At 70.7% G+C, this 15550-nt stretch overlaps 3 protein-coding genes across 3 annotated transcripts; 2 read left to right on the forward strand and 1 right to left on the reverse strand.

Annotated features, from left to right (window-relative positions):
- Nucleotides 1-8960: 8960 nt before the first annotated feature.
- AURANDRAFT_62507 (expressed protein) lies at nucleotides 8961-10238 on the reverse strand (the record flags this gene model as incomplete). The annotated part of the gene is made up of 1 exon (XM_009037059.1): nucleotides 8961-10238. The coding sequence occupies one exon, from the start codon at nucleotides 10236-10238 to the stop codon at nucleotides 8961-8963; it is 1278 nt and encodes a 425-aa protein (XP_009035307.1).
- A 442-nt stretch (nucleotides 10239-10680) lies between these two features.
- Nucleotides 10681-11292, forward strand: AURANDRAFT_62508 (hypothetical protein; the record flags this gene model as incomplete). The annotated part of the gene is made up of 1 exon (XM_009036601.1): nucleotides 10681-11292. One exon carries the CDS (start codon nucleotides 10681-10683, stop codon nucleotides 11290-11292), a length of 612 nt encoding a protein of 203 aa, XP_009034849.1.
- Nucleotides 11293-11379: 87 nt separating this feature from the next.
- Nucleotides 11380-14379, forward strand: AURANDRAFT_52816 (hypothetical protein; the record flags this gene model as incomplete). Its single annotated transcript, XM_009036602.1, has 1 exon — nucleotides 11380-14379. The coding sequence occupies one exon, from the start codon at nucleotides 12600-12602 to the stop codon at nucleotides 14349-14351; it is 1752 nt and encodes a 583-aa protein (XP_009034850.1).
- Between the last annotated feature and the right edge of the window lie 1171 nt (nucleotides 14380-15550).

The following is a 15550-nucleotide window of genomic DNA, read 5'->3' on the forward strand; positions in this document are numbered from 1 at the left end:
CTCGTGGAGCGCGAGCGGGCTCAGGCCGCGCCGGTCGGGCCGGGCGCGGACGACGCACGGCGGCGCGCCCGCGGCGTCGCAGCAGACGACGGCGTCGCCGGGCCGCAGGATGGCCAGGTCGCCGAAGAGCAGGGTCTCCGTCTGGTGCTTGTCGCGGCCGCAGACGCAGAGGTAGCCCTCGCTGGATGCAAAGTACGCGTAGCGGCAGAACCACGGCGTCGCGTCGCGCTGCTTCCGGAGCTTACCGCTGTGCTCCTGCTGCCAGAGCCGCGCCTTGAGCTTGGCCTCGCTCTGCTTCTCCGCCGCGGCGACGACGGCGGCCGACGCCGTCGCCGTCTTCTCCGCCTTGGCGCGCGCCTTCTTCGCCGCGGCCCAGAGTTCCCTCGCGGACCCGCGCGCGGACGCCTCGAGGTCGACGACGACGAGCGACGACGCGTCGTCGTCGTCGTCGTCGCTGTCCGACGCGTCGCCGTCGCGGGGCAGGGCCACGGTGACGCGCTTCCGCTCGTAGTCGACGTCGTGCACCAAGAGCGCGAGCGGCGACCCCTTCTCCTGCTCGTCCTTGACGTAGTCGTCGATCTCCTCCCACCGTAGCCCCGACGCCAGCGCGTTGCGCAGCACGGCGAGCACCTTGTCCACGGCGTCGGCGCTCCGCTCGAGCGCCGCGGCGTCGCGCTCGCGCCGGCCCTGGTCGTCCGTGAGCCTCGCGAGCCGCTCCGCCTGGTCGAGGCGGATCTTGTCGACGCGCCGCGAGATGGCCGCCGTCGCGTCCGCCGACGCCTTGCCGAGCTTGGCCTCGGCCGTCTCGCGGCCGTACTCGTCGACGGCCGCGCAGAACGAGTCGAAGGCCGCGACGTCGCGCGACGCGTGTTGCGCGAACGCCGCGGGCGCGAAGGACTCGAAGCCGCCGCCGGCCTTTCTGATCAGCCGCGGCGCCGCGCTCGCGCCCGAGGCCACGGCGGCGAAGACCGCCGGCGCCCGGCCGCACGCGGCGGCCAGCGCGTCCGCGTCGGCCTCCGCGAAGCCCGCGACGGCCGCGCCGCCGTCGAGCCCCGCGACGGCCAGGCAGTGCTCGACGACGTCGGCGCCGAACTTGCCGACGCCGCTGCCGTAGTCGAGCAGCAGCTGCTGGAGCGTCGGCTCCTTGCGGCCGCCCTTCTTGCCCTTTTTTTTCCGGCCGTCGTCGTCGAGCGTCGCCGCGACGCGCGCGGTGCGCTTGTCGCGCAGCTCCAGCAGGAACGCGAGCAGGGACGCCCCCGCGGCCGCCGGCGTGCCCGCGAGGGGGTCCGCGGCCGGCGCCTGGCCCACGCCCGCGGCCGCGGACGCGACGGGGTACGGCGCGCCGACCTCGAGCTCCGCGCCGTCGCCGAACGTGTTCGCGCGGAGCGCGCCCCTGACCACGAAGTCGTGGTGGAAGGACGTCACGCCCGCGCCGAAGCGGAAGAGCGGGACGCGGNCGCGGCCTATCGCGCGGACGTCGCTGAGCCGCTTGCCCTTGAGCGCGCTCCGCAGCTTCGTGCAGAGGCCGCTCGGCATGTCGCCGCCGCCCTCGCGCGCGTCGTACTTGGTCACGAGGAACTTCGTGCCGCTCTCGAGCAACAGGAGGCGCTTGCCCGCCTCGCCGCTCTGCTGCAGCTTGAACACGAAGCTCCGCCCGTCGCCGTCGTAGACCTGGGCGACGCGCCAGTCGCCGCAGCGCTCCAGGACCTCGCGGCTCATGGCCGCGACGTCCGACAGCGTGAACCGCGCCTTGGGCATGGTGGCGCGCGCGCGGCGACCTCAGTGAGGCTCCACTCGAGTGCACTCGCTGAGCAGTGCTGAGCTGCCACAAGGTCAAGGCCTTGCGCGTCGACGCGTCGTCGCGGCCTGAGCCCCCCCCCCCCCGACGATGGTTCGCCTCGCCCTTCTGCTCGTGGCGGCCGCCGTCCACGACGAGCCGGAGCGCTACCCCCTCGGCGCGACGAAGGCGTGGGAAAATACCGAGAGTGGATATTTCAAGAAGATCGATAATGCGGCTCGCCTCGCGAAGAAAAACATGCCGGACGATCTGGCGTGGCAGCTGCACGACAAGACGGAGTGCTACAGTGGGGCCGAAGGTCTCTACTCCAAGGTCGGCGCCCCGCGTCCGCGCGCGACGCGCTCGCGCTCGCGTTTTCCGGAGCTTTTCTTTACGCCGTCGAACCCTCGCAGCGCACCGTCTTCTGCGACGCCGAGTGCCTGCACTCCGGCAAGCCCGCCGAGTACTGCGCCGGCCCGTGGTACTGCTCCACGACCCGGGTCTGCGAGACCTACAACCATCGACACCAAGGCACGATCGTCCACAACCAGTGGCGCAAATGCGCGCGGATCAAGTCCTGCGCACACTACGAGCAGTGCTTCCCCACTGAGGAGCAGTTTCAGGCGATGGGTTTCCACGAGGGAACCAACGCCGAGTTCCAAGAGGTACCCGTGCCCAACCACACCGAGCTCGCAAAGGGCAACGGCGTGCCGCTCTCGAGCCCGTTCAGATACAACGTCATGGGCTTCCGGGTGCGTCGTCCGTTGCTTTCGCTTTTTTTGCGCACGCCGCGCCGCCGCAGGTCGCGACGACGTGCTGCAAAAACAAGAACAACTACAAGAGCGACATCGACATTCCCTGCAACGCGGAGGACGACTTCGTCGACCTGACCGTCGACGCGCCGTCGGACGCGCCGGCGGCGCGGGCGCTGGGCCCGCTCGCGGTTGCCCTCTCCCTGGCCGCGGCCGTAATGTGATCCGGAGCCGTCGGCGCGTCCGTCGCGTTTTGCGAGGCTTTTGCGCCGGTGCTCGCCGGGGGTCTTTGTGGCCGACCGGCGGCGGGCCGTCCGTGGACCTGCCAGCGTCTGCCGGTCTCGGCGAGGTCTGCCGTCCCGCGCGGCGCAGCCTACCCCCGGCGCCTCTCGCGCCCCCCCCGAACCCACGCGGTTCGCCCTACCCGAGCGGTAGCCCCTGTGTCGACGACGGCGTCGATTCTGGGCCCCTCGGACCCCCTTGGATCGGAGTAAGCTGCGCCCCGATTCAAATCCCGCGGGACGATGTCGGACGAGGACGATAAGATCTGCCCGCTGTGCTGCGAGGATCTCGACATCTCCGACCAGAACTTCCTGCCGTGCAAGTGCGGGTACCAGGCGCGCCGCCGGCGCCGCGCCGCGCGCGCGCGCGCCGCCGCCCGACGCCCGATTTCCGCAGGTCTGCATGTGGTGCTGGCACCACATCAAGGATAACCTGAACAACCTGTGCCCCGCCTGTCGCACGCCGTACCAGGCGGATCCGCACGCCTTCTCGGCGCGCCCGCCGCGTCCGCGCGCGCGCCGCGCGCGCCCGGATACGCGGAACCCCGAGCCCGCCCTCGACCCGCGCGCGCCTTAGGCCGTGGACAAGGCGGAGATCATCAAGAACAAGAAGGAGCGGAAGCGGAAGGAGAAGCTCGAGAAGGAGCGGGAGAAGGAGCGGGCCGCGGAGCGCGCGAAGAACAAGGCGCTGAACCCGCCGCCGCTGTTGCCGAGCCACCACCCGCTCGCGCAGCGGCAGCGGTCCCCGTCCGACGCGGGCGAGCCCGGCGCGCCGCCGCCGCCGAACCGGGCCGCGCGGCGCGCGGCCATGGAGGCCGCGAACCGCCAGGCGCAGGAGGCCGCGCAGCAGCAGCAGCTCGGCCTCGCGAGCAACGGCTCCCAAAACTCGCTCGGCGGCGGCGGCCTCGGCGACATCGGCGGCCTCCGCGGCGGCCCGCCGGGCGCGCGGCCGCCCGCGCCGCCCGGTGGCGCCCTGGGCTCCCACGAGTCCGTCTTCGAGTTCAACCAGCAGCCGCGGGGCCGCGGCGACGGCTACGGCCAGTACGGCGCGCAGCCGGCCTACGGCCAGCAGCAGGGCGCCTCCCTCGAGTCGCTCCTCGGCGGCGCCCACCGCGGCGGCGACGCCAACTACGGCGGCGCGCCCCTCGAGAGCCTCAGCGGCCTCTGGCAGCAGTCGCAGCGCCAGCCGCAGCGCGGCAACCCGACGGGCACGGGCTTCGACGTCCCCGGCGCCTACGGCGACGGCAGCGGCCAGTACCGCCCCGCCTACGGCCAGCCGCCGGCGGCGGCGCCCGTGCGCGGCGCCCAGGGCTCGCTGTCGCGGTCGTCGTCCGCGCAGGCGGCGCCGCCGCCGGCGGCGCCGCCGGCGGCCGCGGCCGACGCGTTCGCCGCGCCGTCGCCGGGCTTCTTCGACAGCGGCTCCATCTGGTCCGCGTCCTACGCCGCCCGCGGCGACGGCTGGGGCGCGCCCGCGCCCGCGCCCCAGTACGGCCGCGAGCCGCCGCGCGCCTACGGCTACCAGGAGCGCTCCGGCTACGGCGCCAACGACCTCGCGGCCATGGCCGCGTCGGCGCTGGGCCCCGGCGGCGCCTACGGCGCCGACGCGCTCGCCGCGGACACGGCCGCGCTCAACCTGCTCTCGGGCGTCGACCGCGGCGCGGCCGGCTACGGCGAGCAGCGCACCGAGTACGACTGGAACGGCCAGCCCGTGTCCAACTACCAGCAGCCGCGCCACTACTGAGCCCTCCACGACGCGCGAGGCGCGAGTGCGGGACCCCACGGAGACGCGAGTTCGCACGCGACATCCGCGATACGCGTTCCTCCGCCCGCCCGCGCCCCGCCGGGACCCGCCGAGCGCGCGCCCGGGGGGAACTCGTTCCCCTCGGATGCCATTTTGCTCGGCCCCGGCGGCCGCGACGCCGGCCGCGACGCTCGCCGGCCGCTCGGCGCCCCCGCGCGACCTGCGAAGGTCCCGGGCGCCGGCGGCCGGCCGCTCGCCGCCCCGTCGCGGACTGGCCACCCGCCACGCGCCGCATGGAGGCCACCGCCGCACGTCTCGTGCGGCACCCAGACAAAAACATCACACAAAAAAATGCCGCCCCGCGGCCCCGTCTCTAAGACACTGATTCTAGATGGGACGGCCGCCAAGACGCCGCCCCGCGGCCCCGTCTCTAAGACACGCCGCCGGCCCGGCGGATTCTAGATAAGGCGCCCTTAGTTCGCGAGGACGCGCGGCCCGCTCCCGCTCCGCCGGCGGCTCAGGTCGCTCGTCGACGTGCGCCGCGCGCCGCCGAGGCCGCCCGTCGAATGCGCCGCGTCGAGGGACGGCGGCGCGAGCTTGTCCTCCTCCTCGGCGATGCGGCCGAGCTGCGTCATGTCGCCCGTGGACTTGTAGGGCCGCATGGACTGCTTGCGCTTGGCGATGGCGTGCGCGCCCTTGTCCTCGAGGAGCGCCGCGCGGTAGGCGCCCTTCTTGTCGTCGGGGACGAGGTCGCCGAGGTCGAGGCTCACGAACTCCGCGTCGGCGTCGTCGACGAGGTCGCTGTGCGCGATGGTCTTGGCGAGGAGCGTCGACACGAAGGTGCCCTGCGCGTCCTGGACGTCGCGCGGCGGGCCGCGCGCGACGGACACGACGTGGCCGCCCTCCATGACCTCGCCGCGGACGCGCCAGTCGTCGAGGACGGCGCCGTCGACGGACACCGTCGACTCGAAGCTCCGGCGGCCGCTGCGCAGGGGGTCCTCCAGGTCCGCGACGTCGACGTGGATGCGCTCGAACTTGAAGCCGAGGCCGTCGCCGCGCGCCTTCGTGAACGCCTCCTTGCCGCTCCAGAGGCACCGGAACCGCAGGCCCCGGTCCCTGGGCGCCGCGGCCTGGACCCAGGCCCACTCGCCCGCCGTCAGCGACTCGCGCATGTGGCTCAGGTCCTCCTCGACGCACGTCGCTTCTAAAGCGGCTAAATCGGTGATCGACGCGTTCGGCCGCCGGCACTTGCCGCGGGGCCGCATGTCGTTGCGCGCCTTGTCCGGCGCCGCGACGTCGATGCCGACGACGGCGCGGGGCTCGGCGGCGAGGACGACGTAGCGGCCGTCGTGGGACACGTTGAAGTTGAAATTCGGGCACCGCGCGCCGTTCTTCGCCGCGCGCTTCGCGCGCGCGGCGAGGTAGGGCTTGCGGCCCTTGGTCCGCTCGACCTCGACGGCGCCGTGGTCCACGTCGAGGCACACCTCGCAGGCGCGGCGCACGAGCAGCCGGCTCGCGAGCGCGCGCGCGCGGTCGATCCAGTGCACGAACTGGAGCACCTTGGCCCGCTCGTCCGGCTCCGAAATTAACGATAAGAGCAGCGTCCACTCCGCGCCCGCGTCCTTGAGCGGCGGCCGCCAGGCGTCCACGTCCACGCGCCAGCGCGCGCGGCCCGCGCCGCCGCCGGTCTCTCGCCACCGCGCGTCCCGGAGGCACTTGCGCGACACGAAGCCCCGCTTGCCCGCGCGCTCGTCGCGCCACGCGACGCGCCGCGTGCCGCAGGGCGCCACGTGGCCCAGGTCCCGCGCGCCGACGCAGCGGAACGTGTCGCCCCGGTTCAGCGTCACGCCGACGGCCCGCGAGTCGAGGCCCACGGCCTCGCGGACGAGCGCTCCCTTCGTGAAGACCTCCATGACGACGACGGCCGTCGCCGCGCCCTCGGGCGTACCCGGCCGGTCGCAGGCGCAGGGGTCCGATGTGGCCTCGTCCTTGAGCTCCTCGACGTAGGACGGGTCCTCCTCCTCCGGCGACTCCTCGACGGCGCCGACGAGGGCGTCGTAGAAGGACGACAGGAAGTCCGTCATCGTATATGGTGGCGTGCGCGGCGCGGCGCGGCGGTGCGCGGTGTCTTGCCCGAGACTTCCTGCGCTGCTGCTGCGGCGCAGACGCGCCCCGGCGGGCTCGGGCGCGGCAGCCACGCACGGGATCCGGTCCGGAACGTCGAGGCTGGCGTGATCCCCCTCGATCGAAAGGAAACACGAAGTGGCAATAAATGCTGTCGGATCACCTTCTTCTTTACCCACGTCTCGATGGACCTAGCAGCAGCCCCCTTCTAGCAGAGCAGCTATCGCGCAGATACGCCTGAGCCCATGTTTACCGGTTGCACTCGCTCGAAACATCGAGCACGTTTTCGAGCGTGCGATGGAGAATCCATCAGCTTCTCAGGCCCACAGCCCAGCCATAATGCAACGACGTACCACGATCCCAGTGGCTTTGTTGACCGCGCGCGTACGGACGAGGCAACGGCGAAAACTTGACATCGAGCCGATTCCGGGGCGACGCGAACGAGAGGTTTTATGGGCTGGGATGGGGCGCGTTCGGCTTCCCCGACCCCTTCGAGCTAGATTTGAGCTCTCGCAGCACCAGAGATCGTTCATCGTCACCCACGCATCGCCTCGGTGCAAGGGTTAGGTCGCGGGGCTCGATATGGTCGAGCTCGTCTGGTCGGGTTCGGGCGCCGCCGCGGCCCGCAGCGGCTCCCGTTACCGTCGAAACAAGGACGAGATCGCTGGACCTAAAGCTTGGCGCCCCTCGGGGCACCGGTTCCGAGGCCGGAACCGCCTTTAGGTCCAGCTGAAAGACTCTGTCTCGACCATACTCGGGCGGTGCGTCCCCGCCGCCGCCCGTCAACTCCTCTCGAACGCGGCCCATCGGCAAGCTCTCCCGTGGACAAAATCGGTGGCGCGGCACGAGACACCGGATCCGATGCCGAAACGCGTAATTTGTCCACCGCTCAGAGGGTTCCTGGACCGCACGGGGGCTGCCATGCCGCCCTCTGGAGAATTGGCGTCTCAGACGAAATTATCAAGGGGTAATAAATAGTAGATTTATATATATACTAGATTTATATCCCCTTGAAATTATCGGCGCGAAGCGGCAACCGGGCTGCTTCATGCTCTGCACGACCAGCTAAAAAGTATCTGCGCGCGATAGCAGCCCGGCCTCCTTCAAGAGCTAGCTCTAAAGCATGCTGCGCGTAAAAGGTTCCAAAGGCCTCCTCGTCCGCGAGGGCCGCGCGCTCACGTCCCCGGAGCGGGCGACGCTGGCCTGCGGCGCGCTCGTGCACGTCGTCGAGACGCGGGCCACGGTCCTCGGCGACGCGCGCTGCCGCCTCGCGTCCGGCGGCTGGTGCAGCCGCAAGCTCCTCGAGCCCGCCGAGGACGCCGAGGCGCCGCCGGCGCCGCCGCCGGGCGGCGTCCCCGCGGGCGCGGGCGCCGCCGTCGACGGCGCGCACGGCGACGCGCAGGTCGACGACTGCGCGTGCTTCGAGGGCCTCGTCGTCTCCGGCGGCTGGGACGGCGCCGTCCGCGTCGCCGACGGCGACGCCGTGGAGACCTTGCGCCACGAGACGCGCGCCTGGGTCTACAGCGTCGACGCGTTCCGCGACGGCCGCGGCGCGCTCGCTATAATCAGCGGCCACACGGGCGGCATGACGGGCGACTCCGAGTCGAACCTGCGCCTCTGGCGCGTCGCGGGCCGGGGCGCCAAGCGCCGCTGGGAGGCGGCGTGCCTCGGGGGCCACACGCGGGGCTGCCACGCGGTCTGTGGCGGCGGCGGCCGCGCGTGCTCCGCGTCGTCGGACCTCCTCCAGCTCTGGGCCGTGGGCGACGAAATCACATCAACCGCCTCCGTGGCGAAGCCGAGCGGCGGCGACGTCAACGCGCTGCTCCTGGACGGCGACGCGCTCGTCAGCGGCTCGACGCACCCGTCGCTCAAAATATGGGACCTGGCGACGCTCGCGTGCGCGCGCGCCGAGGACGGCATGGGCCCCGTCGAGGCCGTCGCGCGCTGGGACCGCGACGTCTACGCCGTCGCGAGCCACACGGGCTGCTTTCTCTGGGACGCGCGGGCGTCGATGGCGCGCGTCTCGGAGAAAGCGCACGTGTGCTGGGGCGCGGCCGTCGCGCGGGGCCTCGTCTGCCACGGCGGCGCGGGCGACGGCCTCGTCTTCCACGACGTCGCCGCGGGCAAGCCCCGCGAGACGAAGGACGCGGGGTTTTTGGTCAAGTGCGTCGGCTTCGACGGCTCGAGCTGCGTCTGCGGCTCCGGCGCCGGGGCGCTCCGCGTCTGGGCGTCCTAAGGCCTGTCCTAGCACAGGGGTCTCTTAATCTTGGGGGGCGCAACGCGCCCTACGCCTTCTTCGCCTTCTTCTTGGGCTGCTCGTCGTTGGCGACGGCGGAGTCCTGGCCCTGGCCGATGACGACGTCGATGATGGACGTGAGGTCCGCCTTCTTCTTGACGGCCATCGTCGTCTTCTTGGCTTTGTCGACGCCGAAGGTCGCGTCGAGGCGGAGGAGCGTGGACCGCGTGCCCATGGCCGTGAGCGCGCCGCCGGGCGCGCAGCCCTTGTAGCCGACCATGGCCCAGGCCGCGCGGTACTCGATCTTGGGCATGTCCTCGGGCGCGCCGAGGAGCTGGAGCGCGGAATAGACGGCGCCGCCGAGGGGCCGCGACGCCGCGCAGGCCGTGTCCGCGATGCCGAGGATCACGGGCGTGCCCGGCTTCATGGCCTTGACGCGCTTCGAGAAGTCGGCCGTGGCCTTGTCGCGCTTGTTGTAGAAGTCGACGCGCTTGTGGTCCGCGAGGGCCAGCGCGCCGGTCCCGTCGATTGTGAGTTCCGCGCACCAGATGCCCACGGAGTTGGGCGTCAACTCCAGCTTCTCGACGCCGGCCGCGCCGCGGAACGCCATCCAGCCGCCTCCGCGCTCCGCCTGGCGGCCGTAGCACTCGACGGCGACGTCGCCGGCGCCCGCCAGGGCCGCCTCGACGGCGTTGCCCGCGTTGCGCTTCTTGAGCTCCTCGCGGAACTTGTCGTTGTGCTCGTCCGTGAGGTAGGACCGCTCGATGCGGAAGCGCGAGAAGAACTCCAAATCCTTGCCGTCGGACCGCGCGGCGTTGAAGCCCATGCCCTTGAGCATCTTGACGACGGGCGCCTCGAGCTTGTTGTACTGGCCGTGGGCGAAGGCGATGAAGGAGATGCGCTCGCCCTTGAAGGGCCGCGTCGCGTGCTCCTTGTTGCCGTCGAAGAGCTTCCAGGCGTCCTTGCAGTCGATGACCCCCTGGTCCGCCGTCCACAGGCCGCCGCCGCTGTGGTCGCCGATGGACATGATGTAGGACGGGCCGATGTTGTTGCCGTCGACGTGCTTCTGCGCCGCGTAGTTGTAGTTGACCTGGAGGCTCGAGAAGGGGAACTCCGCGCCCTTGCGCGTCCGCGGCAGCGTGCCCCGGCACCAGCGCGTGAGCACGCGCGTCATCTGTGGGTGGCACTCGGACACGTGGCTCGCCTGCGCGCCCTGGCCGAGCGCGAAGACGAGGCCCACGCACATGCCGGGCACGGGCTTGCCCGTGTCGGTGACGTTCGGCCGCGCCTGCGTGGGCCAGTTGCCGTCGCCGATGAGGCGCAGCATGGTCAGGACCTCGCCGTTGCTCGGCACGTCGCCCTTGGCGTGGGCGGCGAGCCAGTCGGCGGCCCATTTCTCCACCTTGGCCAAAACCGCCCGCGTCTCCTTCGACGACTGGTACTTGGGCGGCGCGGCGTCGTTGGCCATGGCGCTTGTTTTTGCGGTTGGTGCGACTGGGTGTGCTGTCGCGAGTGCGATGCGCGTGTTCCTGGCGCTGCTGCTGTTGCGGAGCAGGGCGGCAAAGGGCGCCGGATTAGCTCTCCAGATCGCGCGCGAATTTCGAGCTCGCTTCGGCTTCAAGATCGCTGCAAGGTGGAGCTCTTGCAAAAAACATCTGAAATTGGCAGCCCGCGGCCTTTTCCGACTCCCTCGTCGTCGAGTGGCCCCCGTCTTCCACGGTCGAGCCCTTCCCCCCTTCGCGCCGCTTCCCCACGGACCTCGCTCGACCATGAGCACGCAGCTCGAGGCGTGGTGCGGCCACCTCTGCCGCATCAAGGCGAACACGGGCGCCATCGTGCGCGCGACGCACGAGCTCGACAGCCCCGTCGTCGGGGAGCTCAAGTGCGGCGTCAACGTGCGCGTCTGGGAGAGCGGCTTCAGCAAGGGCAAGGACGGCAAGACGTGGACGGGCCGCTGCAAGGTCATGCACCCCCACGAGGGCTGGATCTCGGCGAAGACGCTCCACCTCCTGCCGCAGGGCATCAACGGCCGGCCCGTGCCGCGCGCCAACGACCTCGACGCCAACTTCGAGATGATCCCCGTCAAGGTCGAGAAGCAGGAGGGCCCGCCCAAGACCTTCGTGCCCGCGTCCATCAAGGTCGTCATCCTCCGTTTGCCGGAGGACGAGAAGAACGGCCCGACGAAGTTCAACGCGGGCCTCGCGCACGGCCAGTCGACGCTCACGACGGAGAGGGAAGCGAGGACGAACAACGAGCTCTACGGCTGGGTCAAGGACAAGCACGGCGCCACCATGCCCCAGCCCGAGGCGCGCCTCTCCTTCCACGGCTTCGCGTCGCGCGCGCTGCCCCCGGGCTCCCTCGAGAAGCAGCTCGCCTCCTAGGCGGGCGCGGAACGCGCCCGAAGGCTCCGTGCGCGCGCGCTCGTAACTTGACGACAAGGTTCCACGCGCGCGCGCGCTCACAACTTGACGACGTCCCGCCGGCTCCAGCCGAGGGCCGCGAGCGTGCCCGCGACCTTGGGGTCGCCGCGCGGGCCGCACAGCGTCTCGTAGACGCGCGGCAGGCCGCAGACGAGCGTGAGGCTGTCCTCGCCCGGCGGCGCGAGGTGGCGCTCCAGGACGTCCTTCGTGATCCACCCCTTCTCGCGCTTCGGCGCGCCGCCGAAGAGCGCGTACCTGTTCCTCACCTCGGGCCGGTCCTTGTCGACGTCGTAGCGCGACCCGAGGCAGTAGACGAGCTTGAAGCGCCGCGCGTAGCGCCACGTGAGCTGCTCGAGGCGCTTCTTCATCATGATCTCGTCCTCGGACCGGTTCCCGTAGACGAGGACGATTCGCGTGTCGTCGCCGGGCGTCGCCAGCACCTTCTCGAGGATCTGGATCATGGGCGCCACGCCGGACCCGACGCAGACGAGGTTGAGCCGCTTCGCGCCGCGGAACGGGTACCGAATCTTTATGTTTTTGGCGACGTGGCGAAACTCGACCTCGTCGCCCACCTGTAACCGGTGCAGCGCCGACGACACGAGGCCCGGCGGCTTGTAGGTCTTCGGGTAGCGCTCGTCGCCCCAGGCGTCGTAGCGCCGCACGAGGAGCTGGAACCGGCCCGGCAGGTCCTCCGGCGACACGGGCGTGTAGCTCCGCTCCTCGAAGCCCTCGTCGGCCTCCTCCCGCTTCGCCGCCGCCTCGCGCTCCTCGGCGGTCACGGCGGCCTGAAGCTCGAGGAGGACCGGGTCGTCCTCGTCCGCGCGGAGCGGCCACTCGACGGTCTCGCGGAGGCTCTTCGGCCGCCTCACGCGCGCGCAGACGCAGGAGCTCGTCGGCAGGTTGAGGGTCGCGGCGCCGGGCGGCAGGCCGAACTCGAGGATCGCCGAGTTCGGCGTGTGGTAACTCTTCCGCAGCAGCGGCAGCTTCGTCCACGTCGTCGACAGGGCGCACGACGACACGTGCCACTCCTGGCCCGTCTCGCGCAGGTAGTCGCCGAGCGTGAAGCTGCTGCTCTTCGTGAAGGAGCACGAGCCCGCGCAGCCGGCCACGGACGGCGACGCGAGGCGGAGCGTGTATGCGAGCGCTTCCATGGATCCTCAGGGGCTGTCCATCGTTCTAAACTCTGCAACCACAGGTAAACGAGGAAAAAACGGACAAGTTGAAGGCCTCTCCGCGGCCATCGGCCTATGCAGCCCGAACCGTAAAGGATGGCGAGCCCGATGAAGAAGATGCCCGCCGAGGGCAAGGAGTTCGCCGCGCCGGACTACGCGGACCTGCAGCACGCGCTCTGCGGCCTCTACACGCGCGAGGTCGCGCCCGTGGAGGCCCAGCTCAAGTACGGCACGGTGGGCACGGCGAGCTACACGGCGGCCGAGTTCGGCGCCAAGCCCGTGGTCTTCATCCTGGGCCAGTACTCCGTCGGTAAGACGACCTTCATCCGGACCCTGCTCGGCAAGGACTTCCCCTCCATGCAGATCGGTCCCGAGCCGACGACGGACTGCTTCATGGCCATCGAGAAGGGCGTCTCGGACCGCAACGTGCCCGGGTCGGCGGCGACGGCGGACACGACGCGGCCCTGGGGCGCCCTCGGGAACTTCGGCGCGGCGTTCCAGGCCAAGTTCTCCGTGACGTCCGTCGCGGGCGCGTCGCTCCTCGACGACCTGATCCTCGTGGACTCGCCGGGCGTCCTCGCGGGCGAGAAGCAGAAGCAGGCGGGCCGCCACTACGACTTCGTCGAGGTCGCGGCCCACTTCGCGGAGCGGGCGGACCTCATCTTGGTGCTCGTCGACGCGCACAAGCTCGACCTCAGCGACGAGTTCACGAACGTGCTCCGGAGCATCCAGAAGCACGACGAGAAGATGCGCGTCGTCCTGAACAAGGCGGACCAGGTGTCGACGCAGGAGCTCATCCGCGTCACGACGGCCATGGCCTGGTCGCTGTCGCGGTGCCTGCGGACGCCCGAGGTCAAGCGCGTCTACGTGAGCAGCTTCTGGGACGAGCCCCTGAAGAACGAGCAGCTGAAGCCCTTCTTCGAGGCGGAGCGCGACGCGCTGCTGGCGGACCTGCGCGCGCTGCCGACGGGCCAGCTCCAGCGGCGCACGAACGAGGTGCTGCGGCGCGTCGCCGCCGTCAAGGCCCACGCGATGATCCTCGAGGGCATCCGGAAGCGCGTGCCCTACATCGGCCAGGAGGCGTGGGCGAAGAGCTGCGCGGACGGCGCGGCGCTGCCCGACATCTGGCAGGCCATCGCCCGGGACAACGAGGTGAGCCTGTGGACCCTGCCGCCGCCGGAGGCCTACGCGGCGGCCATCGCGAGCGGCAAGCTCGACGTGCTCAAGCTGCCGCAGACGAAGCAGGCGCTCGCGGCGCTGGCCGCGGCCGCGGACGACCACGTGCCCCACGCGCAGCGCTACTTCCGCGGGGACCTGGAGGAGCTGCCCGAGGAGGCGCCCCACGTCGTCAAGAGCTTCCTCTTCAAGCTCGACGGCAAGCACAAGTTCAAGATCACGTCCGCGGGCTACAAGAAGCGGTGGTTCGTCCTCGACTCGGGCACGCTCAGGTACTACCACGCGCGCAACGACGTCGGCAACGACACGAACCCGGGCGGGGAGCTGAACCTGCTCGGCGGCTCCGTGGCGGCGCTGCCCGACAGCGACCGGTCCTTCGTGTTCTCGGTGAACGGTCCAAACCTCGATCGCGCGTACGTCTTCGCCGCGGAGAGCGCCGAGGACATGGCGACCTGGATCAAGCAGATCCGCGCCCACGCGTCGGGCCGCGCCCAGCTCCCGACGGCGACGCCCGTGCCGACCACGCCCCCGCCGCCGCCGGAGCCCGTCGCCGCGGAGCTCGTCGACGACGACGACGACGCGACGGCGCCGGCGGACGCCGGCGAAGTGCGGATGAGCATCTCCGACCCGGGGCCCGCGCGCGAGACGACGGTCGACGGGCTCATCGTCTGAGAGCGGCGTAAGGAGGAGGCTAGCTTGGACCCCGTGCGCCAAAGCACGCGTGTTGAATGCGCAACTTGAACTCGTGTTGCACAGGTCTCGTAGCCACTTAAGCGTGCACTTAAGTAGCGACGCGTGTTGAACGCCTACTTGAACTCGTGTTGCACATGTACAGGTCTCGGATGGCATGGGCTGCCCTCGAGATCGAGTAGCTGCTGAACACGAGTGAGGCTGCGTTCCTTTGCAACATGCTCCAGCGCTATGTCGCCGCGCTCAAGAGCCATCCCTACACGACCAACAGCGCTTCAGGCTTCGTCGTGTGCGCCTGCGGCGACGCGCTGACCCAGGCCTATGAAGGCGTCGACGACCGCCGGCGCACAGCGAAGCTCGCGGCCTGGGGCGCCGGGTGGACGGGCCCGGCCGGAGTCGTGTGGTACGGCGTCCTCAATGCTCTCTCCGGCGGCATCGGGAAGAAGCTGGCCGTGAACCAATTAATCTTCGCGCCGGTGAACAACGCGCTGTTCTACTTCTACAACGAGGCGCTCGCGCCGGCGGCGGCGGAACCGCTGCTCGACCGCTACTCGAGGCGCATGGCCAACGAGTTCCTGCCGACGATGGCGACGAGCGTCGTCTGCTGGGTGCCGACGCAGGCCTTCAACTTGTCGATGGTCCCGCTCCACTTCAGGCCGCTCTTCCTCAACACGGCCTTCATTTTCTGGACGGCCTACCGGTCGTTCCGCGGGCATCGGAAGTACGACGAGACCTAGAATTGTAATCTGCCGTCGTCCGAGAGCTTACTTCGGGACTTCAGTCGCGGGTCCGTCGATCACGCGGCCGCGGCCGCGAGGAGGCTCAGCGCGTCGGTTCGCGGCTCCGTCGTCCGGCAGAGGGGGCACACGAGGGGGGGCTTCTTCTTGCGCTTCTTCAGGGGCACGTTCTTGTGCTTGAAGGCGCTGTACTCGCGGAGGCACTTTTCGTGGATCGCGTGGCACGACCCGTGGCACGCGAGGAGCTTCGACGGCTTCGCGACGGGCTTCTCGCAGACGGGGCAATAAGGGTGCGCGGGCGCCGGCGCGGGCGCCGGGGCCTCCTCTTCCTCGTCGGAGGAGGAGGAAGCGTCGTCGTCGTCGTCGTCGGCTTCGCCGGGCTTGTGATAGGCCGGAAAAGAGGAAATGGGCCGCTGCCTGTTCCAGGGCTTGTGCGTCCGCGCG

The sequence above is a fragment of the Aureococcus anophagefferens genome, assembly GCF_000186865.1.
Source record: "Aureococcus anophagefferens unplaced genomic scaffold AURANscaffold_5, whole genome shotgun sequence".
Taxonomy (NCBI): Eukaryota; class Pelagophyceae; order Pelagomonadales; family Pelagomonadaceae; genus Aureococcus; species Aureococcus anophagefferens.